Consider the following 16,305-nt stretch of genomic DNA (forward strand, 5'->3'; position numbering starts at 1 on the left):
TTTAGTGCCCAAACGTTTCCACCAGTAATTGTAATCTACAAAAGGGGTAATATTGTGTATCATCATTGTGTATGTACATCAATCAGCCATTGTCTTATCCCTTTAGATCCCTGTTTATTATCAGTTTATTACCCAAACTAAAAATATTAAATCGACATTGCTAACATCCTAATCATATAAGATCATCAAACAAAGCCTTAACATATCACATTCAAATCCTTTGTTTCGCCTCCAAGAATGTAAAACTTTTCAGATGCCAAGCTGAATATTTTAAACAGGATAAATTGACGTTTCTCCAACAAAAGCTTTGTACGGTTTTAATTATAAAACAGTAAAAAAATAATGTTTTAAATATTAAATGTATATTTTCTAAATGACCCTCACCGTTTTGATTCTAACTATCATTTACTAGTTTTTATTACCTAACATTTACAAAGACATATTCACTTACACATACCCTCACACACTCACACACACACACAATCACACACACAAACACACACACACACACACATACATAGCAAAACTTTTATCCATCTAAAATTGAACAATGAAATCCCAAAATGTGTTAGAAAAGTTTAAAATGGAAGATAGTTAATGTTTATTCTATTTGAAAACTAGGCCAGGGCTGGTTTGTGCCTCTGCCTCATAACTTTGAATGTGCATTAGATAAATAATAGGCCTGCAAGTCTAATTAATGCTTCAGTTTTGATTTACTCAGAGAGAGAGAGAAAGAGAGAGAGAGAGAGAGAGAGAGATTGACTGGATCTATAATTATGAGCACTTTGACTTTGGAAAAGTGTTTAATACAAACTGCTGCAGATATGGAAATATCTTTTAATATTAATTTAAATGGATATAGAAAATATGTGGAAGTTATGACAGGGGAAATATTGTTATCAATTAAGGTTGCTAACATGGACAAAATTCATTGGTCAGTTCGTTTATCCAGTATGAGGGGAGGGTATGGGGAATAAGGGTGGATGGGAGAGCGTATATTTTCTTTAGCCAGCTACGAGTTTCATCTTGTTAGAGTATATGATAGTAAGGTGTAAGATCCATTTAATAATAAATCAGTTGTTATTTTAGATTCTAGATGACAAGTTAAATGTATCATAAGCTAACCTTTAAAACCATAAACAGTTAGATTTTTCATTGGTAGGCATAAAAGAATTGTCTTATTGCTTTAATACATGTTAGAGTTGTTTTTTAGAGGTTTTTAAATTAAGTTGTTTTTTTTAAATACAGCTTAGGTAATATTAACATTAAGAGAAATTTTAAAAATTAATGTTTAAATTGATTTAAAGATATACAAGAGAAAAGCTGCTCTACAACTGTAGCTAGTTATTATTTAGCTGAACAACTTTGGCGACTTTCATTGAATTTCGATTGGTTGGTTTATTAAGTTGTTTGTCCAAAAGTTTCAAGCACGTATCATAATCTTCAGAAAGGGTAATTTGGTGCATCACCATTGGGAATATACATCTATTTATCGGCCTTTGTCTTATCCCTTTAGATCCCTATATTTTTAAAGATGTTGCAATATTTATTTCTTTAGTTAATTATGTCTTTAATTATTAATTTTTTTTTTTTACAAAATATATCTAAAATAATAATCCTAGTATAAAATAATAATTTCTAAGACCCTTGTTTCAATTCCAACTCCAAACTTTCTTTTTCCAATAATCATTGCAAACTTTTCTCTAACTGTTATAAATACTAAAAAGATAAAATTTTAAAATGTTGTGAAATTTTTACTTTAAAAAAATTATAAATATAAAATTTTTTACTCTTTAGTTTAGCTTTTAACTTCTAGATTTTCTGAAGAGTAAAATATCATGCAATGTTGAAAAAGGAATATTCTGTTTTAAGTTTAGAATATTTTTAAAATAAATGATATATTATTTGCCTCAAGGCTTGTTTGTCTGGAAGAAGGGGGAGGTTCTGGCGCCGTGCGCCCACCCCTACCTACCCCATCAACAAGGCGGACACGCCTGTGGCTGGTGGTGCTGCCCATCCCAGATCCTGAATCTCCGCCGTTTCCTCCACCGTTGTTGCCGTTTCCGCCACCCTTTTCTCTGATCACAAGGCTGTTGAGTGAGGCGGGAAAGCCGCCGGTGATGCCGCCGCCAACGCCGGCGTTAGCATTAGACTTCCTGGCGACGGCGGTTGCAGCGCGGGACATATGGTATGGAAGCGGTCGTGGACTAGCCGCCGTCGCCGCCTTTCTGTTGGTGCTGCTGCCTGTGGCGGCGCTATCTAATAAAACCACCACCGGAGACGGCGGTTCCCTAGCCGCCTTGGCGTGCAGGAGCGTCGTTGTTCGGTTTTTTTGAGGGGGGAGGGTAGGGGAGTTGGAGGGTTGGGTGAAAGGAGTTGCACTAAACTCCCAACCCTGGCTGTAGACTTTCAATCATAATAAAAATAAACTAATTAAAATGTTTGTTTAACATAACTTTTCATAAACCAAATGTTTAAATAGTTTAAATTATCACTTAATTTGACTTGAACATAACAATTAATGGTTTGTATGTCTGTGTATTATGAAGAAAATATTTGACCAGGAATAATTTGTGAGAAGAACTACAACAATACTTATTCCAATATTATTTAGTATTTACACACACACACATCTAGTAATAACTTAGTACCATTTATAGTCTTTTTATTTAACAATTATAGTTATAATCAGTTATAATCACTTGTTGTTATGTAACATCAACCATAATAACATTAATTTAATCATATAAATTATGCATTAATATTGATAATATTACTTAAAATATCTGTTGTAATTAAGTAAATTATTATAAGGTAGTTACTTATATATATAGGTTACCTTCCCCGCCTAATCTGCGATAGCGCACCTTACGAGGCTGATATAGTGACTACACAATCGTGCCCATCATATACTCTTTATAATACAACTATACTAGATGGGAGGGTGGTGGGTGGGTGGGTGGGGGGGCCATGGGTACTGGGAGGGAGTGAAAACCGCCATGATACACAGACACCACGGCCTCTCTTCACTTATATTATACTCTACACCGTTCTTGAGGCTCATCATGGGGATATACCACGAGAGAGAGAGAGAGAGAGAGAGAGAGAGAGAGAGAGAGAGAGAGAGAGAGAGAGAGAGAGAGAGAGAGAGAGAGAGAGAGAGAGAGAGAGAGAGAGAGAGAGGGATAAAAAAAGATGAGAGGTGAAGTGCCATAATTTCTGTCTAAATATCAACAGCGCAAAATAATTTTATATTAAATTATACAAAAAAGATGTTGTTTTGGGCAAAATATAAATAACCAACTGAAAAATAAGTATATCACATCTTTATTTTATACTTTACACGAATAACCTAGCCTAAAACCAACCCTGCATACATATAAATCTTCCCTAAAACGCATAAACCAATCAGACCTTGCATTCCTAAATCTTTTGCTCTAAGCAAAAATCGTTTGCAACTTATTATTATGCTGTCATCAATGGTTAATATGCTGTGTTAAAAGTTTTATTTTTTTTTGCGTTTTTTGCACACTTTTTTGTGCAGTTTTCCGGATCTTAAAATATCACAAAATTAATTTAAAACTTAGGATGCTATTACTTTATCAGCCACAACTATTTTTAATAAAGCAATTTAGCCGATAAAACCCTTGCAACTGCATATAAATAGAATGTCAACAGTTTTTATTTGGATCAGTAATCTAAAGGGATAAGACAATTGCAGATGAATGATGATACACAAAAATACCTCTTCTGTAGATTAAATAATTGGTTGAGACGTTTGGACACTCAACGTAATGAATCAACCAATCAAAATCCCCAAAGTTGTTTAGCCATCGAATACAAAAAAAAACTTTGGGACTAGTGTAATAAACAGCCCATATTGCAGCCTTCCTTCCTTGATTTTGATACTATTCTGATTTTGGCGATTTATTTTGAAGAAATGATGTGACACCGAGAGAGGTACACATAAAGAAGGAGAGAAAGAACAATGTTAAGGAAGGTAAAATAAAATAAAAATAAGGGAGCGGTATCAAAATAAGAGGAGGGAAATATCCCCCCCCCCCCCGGACCCACGCCCGGCCCAGAATATGGGGACCACCACCACCACCACACCCGTATAAGCGTCTCTGTACGGGTGGATGGACAACCAAGGGTTGGTTCTTCTGGGTCCTTTATTTGCTTCTTTACTCCTGGGTACAACAACAGCTTATACTCCCTTTGCACTCATTTTGTCCCTTTTAACATTGGTAATTTGCCCCCCCCCCCCCCGCCCACCTCTACGACCATTTAGCTCCCCTGAAGACAGAGCCACCCTTGCACGACTCTCAAACTCTCGGAAAGTAAAACTAAATAATATATTTTTCTCTAAATTTTTCTGCCATAAATCAAAAGTAAGATTTAAATTTAATTTTTCATATGCCTTTTCTCTAAAACATGGAACATGTTGTATAAATAACAAGTTTCTTACATTATATGTGCCGTGCTTTACAGGTATGACAACATCCATACGCAGAAATGCCCCTTAAAAATAAAAGTAACAAGGATGACAACATCCACATAAGCAAAGCACTGAAACGGTAGGACAAACGAACATTAATACGTGTATACTATATAGTGTCAGAACTGAATAATCAGAATATAAAAGTATAAGAGTCGAAGCAAAATTGTAAGTAAATTTTTTGAAAAAAACTGGTTGATACAGGATAATGTTTATGGACATACTTACATTTTTAGAACTTGATTTAGAGTTGTTTCGCTTATTATATTGTACTTTGTTGTCCCAGGAATCAATATTCCAAAAAAATCAGATCAAACGGATAATTAGATCACATAAAAATTTGTTGTTAATAAAGTAGAAAAATCAAGAAAAAATCAAGAAAAATGGACGTACGGACATTTTGGTAATGATTATAGAGGTGCTACGCTTTCTAAACGGTACCTAATTATTACAGGAATCATCATGCAAAGTCGAAATCGATAGGACAATTCTAACATGCCTAAATTAACAAAAAAAAATCTATCTGTCTCGGACGGACGGTCGTACGGACTGACCTTAATTATAGAAAAGCTTCGCTTTTAAAAAGAATAGCAAAGCATATGGAAGGAAACAAGGATGACAACATCCATAAAAGCGAAGCACTGAAACGGTAGGACAAACCGACATTAATACTTGTATAGTGTCAGAACTGAATAATCAGAATATAAAAGTATAAGAGTCGAAGCAAAATTGTAAGTAAATTTGATGAAAAACTGCCTGATTCTGGATAATGTTTATGGACATACATACATTTTTAGGACTTGGTTATAGAGTTGCTTTGCTTATAATATTGTACTTTGTTGTCCCAGGAATCAATATACCAAAAATCAGACCAAACGGATAATTAAATTACAAAAAAAATTTTTGTTAAAAAAAGTAGAAAAATCAACATGTTTAAAATGGACGTACGGACATTCTGGTAATGATTATAGAGTTGCTACGCTTTCTAAATCGTACCTAACTACTACAGGAATCTCCAGGCAAAGTTTGAAATCAATTCTAACATGCCTAAATTAACGAAAAAAGCTGTCTATCTCGGACGGACGGACGTACGGACAGACGGACCGACCCTAATAATATAAAAGCTTCGCTTTTAAAAATAAGTTACAGAGAAGATTCTCACTGTTTAGGAAGTTTCAGACATCTAACTTTAACAGCAAATTATAAAGTTATGTAACTTTTTAAAAATTTAAAATGTAAACTTATAAAAAATGAAGTTACTCTGTTGTAAAATCACCTTCAAAATTATAATAATACAGCGATAGGGATAAGACAATGGCCGATAAATTAATGTACATCCCAATGATGATACTCAAAATTACCCACTCTGTAGATTACCTTACCTAACTTATATACATAGTTTTATCGTCTAAGAAATAATCATTTTAATAATAAAGTTAAGAAGATCTTTAACATCAAAATTTACGTGAACATAGCCAAAGCCTCAAGGATTACTTTTAAAGTTTAAAAATCAGTGTTGAACTTGTTTATATGTAGTCTTAACATAAAATTTTTGGATCGAAGCTATTCATAAACGAACGAACCAAGACTTCTCTTATGTTGTTGAGTGGCTTCGCCTTCAACAGAATAAATTTATGGTTGTGTTTTGTGTTTAAACAAACAATATCAATCATAATATTATTATTTTAGCTTGGATATTTTCAGAAACAATTGCCGCAGTTTCTGCAGAAAATCAACTCTATAATTGCTTAATGGATTTATTATTACTTGGATCTTATACTAGATTATTATGTCTAATAAAGTGAAACTTGTAGCTGGCTGAAATAACAATCCCCCCATCCACACCCTTTACCCCATCCCATACTAGATAAACGAACTGACCAAAAAGAGATGTCCGTGTTAGCATCCTAAATTTACGACAATTTTTGCCTTGTCATTATATCCGCGTATATTCTATATACATTATAATTGCATATGTCCGTGTGTCTGTAACATTTTGAGTAAAAAGTAATTTTCTCAGTTGCTTCTAAAAAAAATGGCTTAGGTTTTAAGCATAGACTTTTACAAATGAGTATCCAGTCAATATGGATGTAGAATATACGTGGTTGTTATGACAGGGGAAAAATTATCTAAGTTGCTATTATATGGTAGTGTTAATTTATTTGTCAGTTCGTTCATCCAGTAGAAGAGGAGAGAATGGAGTAAAGGGGGGGCTATTTTAGCCTGCTACAAGTTTCACTTTAATAGAATACAAGATAATCCGGTGTAAGATCCAAATATTCCAAAATCCATTATCAAGACTAACTTTTATGTATGTTTAAATTTCTGAAATGGTACAAGGGTATATAGAGTGGTTTCGCAGGGATCTAAAGGGATAGGCCAATGCCCATTATGTTGATGTACATCCACAATGGTGATACACAAAATAACCCCTTCTGTAGATTAAAATTAGTAGTTGAAACGTTTGAACACTCAACTTAACGAATCAACCAATCAAAATTCAATATAGTCCCCCAAAAAAAGAAAACATTATCATAAAACTTTGGGGAATAGCATAAATAAAAAGGTCATTGTCCCCTGTCCCTCTCTGGTGGTTTCGACTTCATTTTAAGAAAGTTTTTGGAAGGCTCATTTTTTGTGATGATTCTCCTAACCAATAAGCATCTATGACTCTTAAACTCATTTTGTTGTTAATGCTAAGGATGGCATTCGGAATAGAGAAATATCCACTGGATTAAAACCGGTTCTCAGCCATACAGAAAAATCATGTTTAGCATCGTATTACAGACAATTTTTCACAAATATTAAAATAAAATCATAAATTAATAACAGTTTTGTTAGAACGGGCCTTCGGCCACTCAGTACTAACAAAACTGGTTTGAATCTCATAATTTTTCATATAATATCCACGGAAATCTGTCTATAATACGATGTGATAAATAACTATTTTAGGCTTCTGTATGAAATTAGCTTCTGAAACTTCTTGGGTTGATTATTGATTTAAATTCAGGTGAATTACATGTCCGTCCTTTTGTCCGACTATTCATAATATTTACTAAATTTGGTTCATCTTTCGCTGATTATAGGTGTTATTATTCTTGTTTTACAGTGAAATTTTTAAAAAATTCTTTATATTTTTCCATAATTTGAAAAACAAAAATCATCTTATGACGTTATAGTAAGTCTCTTCTCTAAATTAATAAAAAAAAGATTAATCTTTTTTCTCCAGATGAGTAACATTTATATAAGAGTTTGTCACATGTTCGACGTTCGTATTCCCTTTGCTCAACACGTAGTGCATCCGTTCGTCGTCGGGATAGTGATAGGTTCTATTCTCGGTTTAACACCGCGTCATAACTAAATACGTTAAAAAGGGTTATATTCAGCTATGCCAGGTGCTCGACATTAATATTCAGAATAGTGGGATGCCTTGGCCCAAAAAAGGCGCAACTCATTATTTTGCACACAGAATAGAATACATAAGTATCACAGTAGAATTTCTTCCTTAAATATTTCATAATTTGGATAAGATTACATTTTTGTTGATGAATTTTATAAAGCCTAGTATTCGAGGATAATAAGAATTTTCTCGTATTTATTCGAATCCGGTGGATAGGAACAGGTTCTCATCCATACGAAAAAAACTATGTCTAGCATCGTATTATATCCAGTTTTCTACGAATATAGAAATGTACAATCATAAGATTAAAACCAGTTTTTTTAGCCGGTGCCTCTGGCACCTCGGGGCTAAAAAAACTAGTTTTAATCTTTTAATTTTACATTCTATATCCGCGGAAAGCCGTTTATAATACGATACGAGAAATAACTATTATAGCATCTTGCTCTGGTAACCAAAGTCTTTAAAATCAGCTAAAATAAGAAAGGTTGCATTGGATTTAATACAAATGAAATATAATAATGAATTTAAGTACATTGTCCTTTCCCTACATCCGAGGTAAATCCGTGGGAAGCTTTATAATTGTCTTTGGGTGGTTTAAGGCTATTTACCTGACCTTCCCCCTCCCCTCCCCCCCTCCATCCCCCTAGAGGCAGGGGGCGAAGCAACTAGGGAATAATATACATAGTAAAGAGGACTATCAATTCTGATATTAATACCAGGCAGGAAGCTTTATATTCCGTTTTCTTATTCGTAGGCTTAATAACTTAGGGGACTTTCATTGAATTTGATTGGTTGGTTGATTAAGTTGTATGTCATAAGGTTTGAACCACTAATTGCAATTTACAGAAGGGGTAATTTTTGTATCATCATTGGGGATGAACATTAATTTATCGGCCATAGTCTTATCACTTTAGATCCCTGTATAATACTTCATGAATAAATATTAATTCTAAACTTAATCTGCAAATGACGACATCCCATAACTTCTCCCATAGTTAAAAAAAAACAATTATAGAATATATTTTTTTGTACCACAATTTCCATGCGTCGTCATAAAATTTCAATAATTTAGATCTACAGTATTACGAATCTGCGCGTAATCTATCAGATAATGTTTTTTCCATTATGGCTTCGAAACAAATCCAATGGATTAGAGCCGTTTCTAAGCCATAATGAAAAAATCCTTCGGCTCATCAGCTCATCACAACCCACCTCACAACAAAATAGCATAAAACCACTACAGGATCAGTTCTGTATTCCCTGAAAAGCTGAGCCAAATCGGTTCACGGTTATCCAGATCTTAAGCTTCAGACAGACCGTCTTCAATCATCGTTCTAATGATACCCGCCACGAACGAAAAAAGAAGCTGCATACTGGCTGTATAAAAATTAACACACAACTATTGTCAAGAAGCTTTCCTCTGGTAATTTCAGTACAGTTAACATGGATTGTCCTATTATATAAAGTCTTAAGGTTTTTAAAAGCGAAGCTTTTCTATAATTAGGGTCGGTCCGTCCGAGATAGTTAGCTTTTATTCATTAATCTAGACATGTTAAAATTGTCCTATCGATTTTAAACTTTGCATGGTGATTCCTGTAGAAGTTAGGTACGACTTAAAAAGCGTAGCAACTCTATAATCGTTACCAGAATGTCCGTACGTCCATTTTAAACATGTTGATATTTGTACTTTTTTAATAACAATTTTTTATGTGATAAAATCATCCGATCGATCTGATTTTTTGATTACTAATTCCTATTACAATAAGGTACAATATTATAAGCGAAGCATCTCTATAATCAAGTATTAAAAATGTCAGTATGTCTTTAAACAGAATTCTATATTTAAGAAGTTTTGCAACAAATTTACGTATAATTTTGTCAAACCTTTTATTTTCATATTTTGTATATTCAGTTCTGACACTCAACAAAAGTTAATGTTCGTCTGTCATATCGTTTCAGAGCTTCGCTTTTATGGATGTTGTCATCCTTGTTGTATGTAGGCTAAGATTGCGATAACTACAAACCAATTGATTACTCAATTTCATGGGAGCTTCACATGGATACCGTGGTGGTTTTAGGCAATTTTATTTTAAGATTCAAGTCATGGGAGAGTTTTCATCCATTTTTCTGCTCTTCCCTGCCCCTGATAGAGCCCCTAGATGTTAGGACCGCAGCTGCTTGTGAGAAGTCAATAGAGAGATTAATTAGTTGTGTATTTTCTGCATTAATTAATGAAAAGGTGATTTCTGGTTGCTTAAATACGTTGGATGCTTTATAGGTTCATGTGTTAATATTTAGGAATTATAAAACACAACATATTCCGAGAAGCTATCTTCACTACATACCTTAAGAGAAGCCCCTAGAGACTAGAGGCGCGATATGCATGCAGTAAATGATGCTCTTTTTTATGCGTTGATCAATAAAACAATCTGGCTTTAACTGTTAAGATTTTGTTTTAAATGGATTTTAAAATATTTAAACATTCTAGCAATGTCCTTTTAAAAGCTGCTAATATAATCTTGGGTAAACAAGGATGACAACATCCATAAAAGCGAAGCACTGAAACGGTAGGACAAACGGACATGAACACTTATATAGTGTCAGAACTGAATAATCAGAATATAAATGTATAAGAGTTGAAGCAAAATTGTAAGTAAATTTGTTGAAAAATTGCTTTATACAGGATAATGTTTATGGACATACTTACATATTTAGGACTTAATTATGGAGTTGCTTCGCTTATAACATTATACTTTGTTGTCCCAGGAAACAATATACCAAAAATCAGATCAATCGGATGATTAGATCATATAAAAATTTGTTGTTAAAAAGTAAAAAAAATCAACATGTTTAAAATGGACGTACGGACATTTTTATAATGATTATAGAGTTGATACGCTTTCTAAATCGTACCTAACTACTAAAGGAATCACCATGCAAAATTTGAAATCGATAGGACAATTCTAACATGCCTAAATTAACGAAAAAAGCTATTTGTTACGGACGGACGTACGGACGGACGGACGGACGGACGTACGGACGGACGGACGGACGGACGGACGGACGGACGGACGGACGGACGGACGGACGGACGGACGGACCGACCCTAATTATAGAAAAGCTTCGCTTTTAAAAATACATATGTAAATAGATTGGACAATCAATTAGGGCCAGGGATCTAAAGGGATAAGACAGTAGCCGGAAAAATGTATGTACCTCCCCAATGATGATACGCAAATTTACCCTTTATGCAGATTAGAATTAGTGGTTGAAACACTCAACCATCCAATCAAAATTCTCTGAAGTCCCCAAAGTTGTAAAGCCAAATAATAAGAAAACGTTATTATAAAACTTTGTGGACTATTTATTGTCCCCTCTCTCTCTAACTCTCTGATAAGGCCGCCCCACTTTTTCATTGTATTATTGCATAGTACAAAAGATTTGCTTTAATATTAATATTTTGAAAATCATCAGATTTAAAATTATCAATATGCATATCCTGATAAAAAGACATATTTACGGACGGATAAACAGACAAGACATGCCCTATTTATAGCACTAGCGGCTACGTCCCCCAGAAGCCTCTAGGGGCACTTAAGGTAGGAGAGGGAAAAGTTGACCTCATCCATTTTAAATTTGAGTTTCAAAAGAGTAAAAAAATATTTTTTGGGAGGAGGGGGTGAAGACACCCTCCCCAAAAATGGTTTAAAAACTTCCCAGGACCTATAAGAAGCTTCACTGTAAAGGAAAACAATATCGGTTTAGCTGTTAGCGAGATCCTTCGGGACAGACAAAAAACGCTTACTACTTTATATAATAGGATAGCTTTTTAAAGCGAAGCTTTTCTTATGTGATATAAATATCCTATTTATCTGATTTTTGGAAAACTAACTCCTATTAGAACAAGTTACAATGTAATAGGGGAAGCATCTCTATAATCTAGTCCTAAAACTGTAAGTGTGTCCTTAAACGGCATATTGTATTTAAGCAGTTTTGCAAAAACTCTACTTACAATTTTCTTTAGACATTTATATTATGCTTTTTCAGTTCCGACACTCTCCAAGTGTTAATGTTCGTTTGTCCTATCCCTTTTATGGATGTTGTCATCCTTGTTTACTAAAAATAATTACCAACGCCGCCCTTATTTATTCTGACACACAAAGCTCATGGAGGGAGGGGACATTGGGCTGTTAATTACAGTAGTAACTAAAGATTTATAATAAAGTTTTGTTATACGTTGGCTTTAAAATTTTGGGGACTTTTATCAAATTTTGTTGGGTTGGTACATTAAGTTCAGAGTCCAAACGACCAACCACTAACAGCAATCTACAGAAGAGGTATTTTTTGTGTAGCATCATTGGGGATGGACATGAATTTATCAGCCATTGTCTTATCCCTTTAGATCCCCTGCAAAAGCCGCAGTTTTAATAAATTTTACTCTAAACTTTTTGTTTGCCGCAATGAAGCAAAATTCATAAAGATTTATTTTATCAGTTCAACATGAAGAAACAAACAAACAAGAGATATGTTGGGTATAGACCCTTTCGTGGCAACGCCCCTTAAGGGGCGATTCGTCGTATTTTCAAAATCGCTTTTGATAGGTTATTTTAGGTTAGGTTATATTGGGTTAGGTGATTGCCCCGCAGGAGCTAGAAATAGGAGAAAAGCTACTGTAAATACGAAGAAACGCCCCTTAAGGGACTATACCCGACCCGATATGTTGGTATTGGAGTAGCTTCTAAATAGTTATTCTTTTTTTTTGCATTAGTATGTACGCAACGCATGTAATAGTTAATTATCGCATCGTATTATAGACAACTTTCCGCGGATATTAAAAGGAAAATTTATTAAAATAAACCAGTTTTGTTAAATCCGAGGTGACGAAGACCCGAACTAACATTACTGGTGTTAAAATTAGGATATTTATTTCAATATTTGTCGAATTGTGTCTGTAATACGATGTTATACATGATTTTTAGGTATTCCTAAGAACAGGTTTTAATCAAACGGATATTAATCGGTTTTGAAGCCATGACCGGTGAATTTTCAAAGTCAAAATAATTCGCTAATGTTAGATTTAAGCAATGAAAATGAATATAGAAATGATGACAGAGGAAAAATTGTCGTCAATTTAGGTTGCTTACATGGATATCACTATTGGTCAGTTCATCCAGTAGGAGGGGATGATTAAAGGGGGTGGATGGTTATTTTAGCCAGATACAAGATACACTTTATTAAAGTAAATGATAATCTGGTGTAAGATCCAATTAATAATGAAGCCATTCTTTTTTTTAAAATAATTAAAAATGCCTTGAAATACAATTTACTAGATCACAAATGAAAAATGTTACTAAAGATTCTGTCAGCACTTTTCATATTGAGTCAATTTTTCAATACAGGTATTTTAATTATCAATTAATTTAAACCTTTCAATTACAGGACTTAATAAAAATCAAATGATTATCTTTTTTTTAAGGGAAAAAGCTTACGGTCATGTATGCACTGTAGATCAGCTAATTAAAGTTTATTGAAATGTTAAAAAAATGTTGAGCACTGAAAAACACCAACTCAGATTCTTAAAACAAAAAAATAGCGTTGTGACTCTATAAACAAAGGAACTTTATAATGTCACCACTTTTATTAAATCTATACATACCATATTAGAAAGCCAAATATTTTGACAGGTAAGAGAAATTGTTCTGTAATAGTTATTTATCGCATCATATCATAGACAGCTTTCCGCGGATATTAAATGAAAAATTATATGATTAGAACCAGTTTTTTAGCCAAGAGGGGCCAAGGGCTCAGAGTAATACAACTGGTATTTATTCTATAATTTTTATTTTGATATTGTTGGAAAATTGTCTTATTCAGCTGAGATCCGGTTCTAATCCTGCGGATATCAATCAGTTTCGATTTCGAAGTCATACTGGAAAATATAAGAAAACTTCCTATTAAGGTATATGTCAGCTGAAGCAGTGCTACGTAGGAGTGAATGATGTTTATAATAATCCAACAACTCTAACTATGATGTTATTAAGGTATATGCCAGCTGAAGCAGTGCTATGTAGGATTGAATGATGTTTATACTAATCCAACAACTCTAACTATGATGGAGCTTCCTATTAAGGTATATGTCAGCTGAAGCAGTGCTACGTAGGAGTGAATGATGTTTATAATAATCCAACAACTTTAACTATGGTGGTATTAAAGTATATGCCAGCTGAAGCAGTGCTATGTAGGAGTGAATGATGTTTATACTAATCCAACAACTCTAAATATGATTGAGCTTTCTATTAAGGTATATGCCAGCTGAAGCAGTGCTACGTAGGAGTGAATGATGTTTATAATAATCCAACAACCTTAACTATGATGGATCAAAGTGAGGTTAGTTTTGCTTTTCTGTGATTTCTTTGAAGGGCTTGGCAGCCGCCTTTAAGACTCAGGAAAATTAACGTTTTACAGTGTTTAGATTCTGCTGGAAGTCTAAACCTGACACACATATGGCAATTACTCTTTTTTACAAAAACGGATTTAAATTTAAGGCTTCTGAGCCCTTATTCTTAAACTTGATAAATCATGCATGGATCAATCAAATTATTTGGGTCGAGTACGTACGTACGTCCAATCGGCTAGCTATTATCACAAACTAAGCCATACAATGATTTCCAACGTCTTATGAAGATTTCTGTAAAAATAAAGTATATACTTTAAATGTAATAAGTTTTTTTTTTATATCCATAGAGATTTGATATTTAAAGTAGTGATTTCTATGACGATTTACCACAGTGATCTATTATAATATGAACAGAATATTTTGGACAACACCATTTTTTCATTATCAATGAAACAGTTATAACTTTTCTAGAAAGGCTTCAAAACCGATTAATATCCGCTGGATTAGTACTGGTTCTTAGCCATACTAACATTTCAAGTATCTACCGTATTATAGACAATTTTCCACTAATATCAATATCCGAGGAAAGCTGTCTATAATACGAAGCGATAGATAACTATTCTATTATTAAGGTGAACACATATAAACTAATAGATTGTCACAAGGCTCATTATCCAAAAGAAATAGTTCAGTAAGTTTGTTAGTAGCGAAGCTACTCTATAATTCACTTTGTCATTACCGCAATTAGGAAAATTTTATTTTCTCGGCTACCATTAAAAATAGACAACTGAAATTTTTAGTTAAGATTCCTATGACATATGCGCATCGAATCTGTACATTGTTTTATACTAACTTTATCAATTTTATTGTGCTTTGCTTCTTATCGATGTTGTTATCCTTGTTTTTTAATCTTGTGATAATTAAATGGAAAATATTTCATTTTCCAATTAACATTCTCATATTCAAATGAAAAAATAATAATGTGCTTAGATCAAAATTTTAGGGAATTTGTAGGAGGTCCATATTAATAATCCAAATTGACAACAAATTTACCTTTGTCATTATATCCACGTATATCATACAGTATGTTTTTTTATGAGAACTTTTTTGAAAGCAATTTTACCCCACTTATAGTTATCAGAATTTAATGATTAATGGCTTATTTTCTTCGCTTTTTAATGCAATTAATAGAACATAAAAAAATATTTAAGTTTTTATTTAAAAAGTACAGTAAAATCTAAAATTTAAAACTCAGGTGTCAACATCTAAAAATGGTTTTAGCGCATTTTTCTTTAAAAAATTGGATTTTCTGTAGTCGACTTTGGGAGGCCAGTACTCCCTCCCTGGTTGAGATATAACCTTTTATATGTTCTAGTACATGTCCCTAATAGTATTTGTATACATTTTTAGCTCTATATCTCAACTTTGAAGTGTTTAGCAGCCATTCTTGCAAAAGGTTGAATATTTGAGCATAAGAAAAATGCGCTAAAACCATTTTTAGATGTTGACTCCTAAGTTTTAAATTTTACATTTTTCTGTACTTTTTAAATAAAAACTGAAATATTTTTTTGTTGTTCTATTAATTGCATTAAAAAACAAAGAAAATAAGCCATTAATCATTAAATTCTGATAACTATAAGTGGGGTAAAATTGCTGTCAAAAAAGTTCTCATAAAAAAAACACACTGTATATCCATTGTGTAGAGTGAATGAGAGAAGATATGAGTTTGGGAATGCTACAGCAGCCGCTGATCCTAACATGGAGTGGGTTTGCTCAAAGGTTACAATTTTGTCAGGAATCTAAAGGGATAAGCCAATGGCCGATAAATTAATGTACAAGCTTAAAGAAGATATACAGAATTACCCCTTCTGTAGATTATAATTAGTGTTTGGATACTCAATTTAACGAACCAACCAATCAAAATTCAATATATTCCCGAAAGTTGTTGAGCTAACGAATAAGAAAACGTTATTATAAAACGCTGGGGACTAATGTAATAAACAACCCAGT

At 33.3% G+C, this 16,305-nt stretch overlaps 1 protein-coding gene and 1 long non-coding RNA gene across 2 annotated transcripts in view; one reads left to right on the forward strand and one right to left on the reverse strand.

Moving 5' to 3' along the window:
* Positions 1–2,836, reverse strand: part of LOC145317810 (uncharacterized) — a 177,948-nt gene extending 175,112 nt beyond the window's left edge. The window contains exon 1 of the mRNA XM_080159078.1: positions 1,910–2,836. Within this exon, the coding sequence (XP_080015204.1) occupies positions 1,910–2,185 (276 nt within the window). The 5' untranslated portion in view covers positions 2,186–2,836. The remainder of the gene's footprint in view (positions 1–1,909) is intronic.
* Positions 2,837–13,226: 10,390 nt separating this feature from the next.
* On the forward strand, positions 13,227–16,106 carry LOC145317811 (uncharacterized). Its single transcript, XR_013879126.1, has 4 exons — positions 13,227–13,297; positions 14,200–14,285; positions 14,928–14,986; positions 15,999–16,106. It is a non-coding gene; the product is annotated as an uncharacterized LOC145317811 (long non-coding RNA).
* The last annotated feature ends 199 nt before the right edge of the window (positions 16,107–16,305 follow it).

The sequence above is a fragment of the Acartia tonsa genome, chromosome 4 (assembly GCF_053477335.1).
Source record: "Acartia tonsa isolate MP-2025a chromosome 4, ASM5347733v1, whole genome shotgun sequence".
Lineage (NCBI taxonomy): Eukaryota > Metazoa > Arthropoda > Copepoda > Calanoida > Acartiidae > Acartia > Acartia tonsa.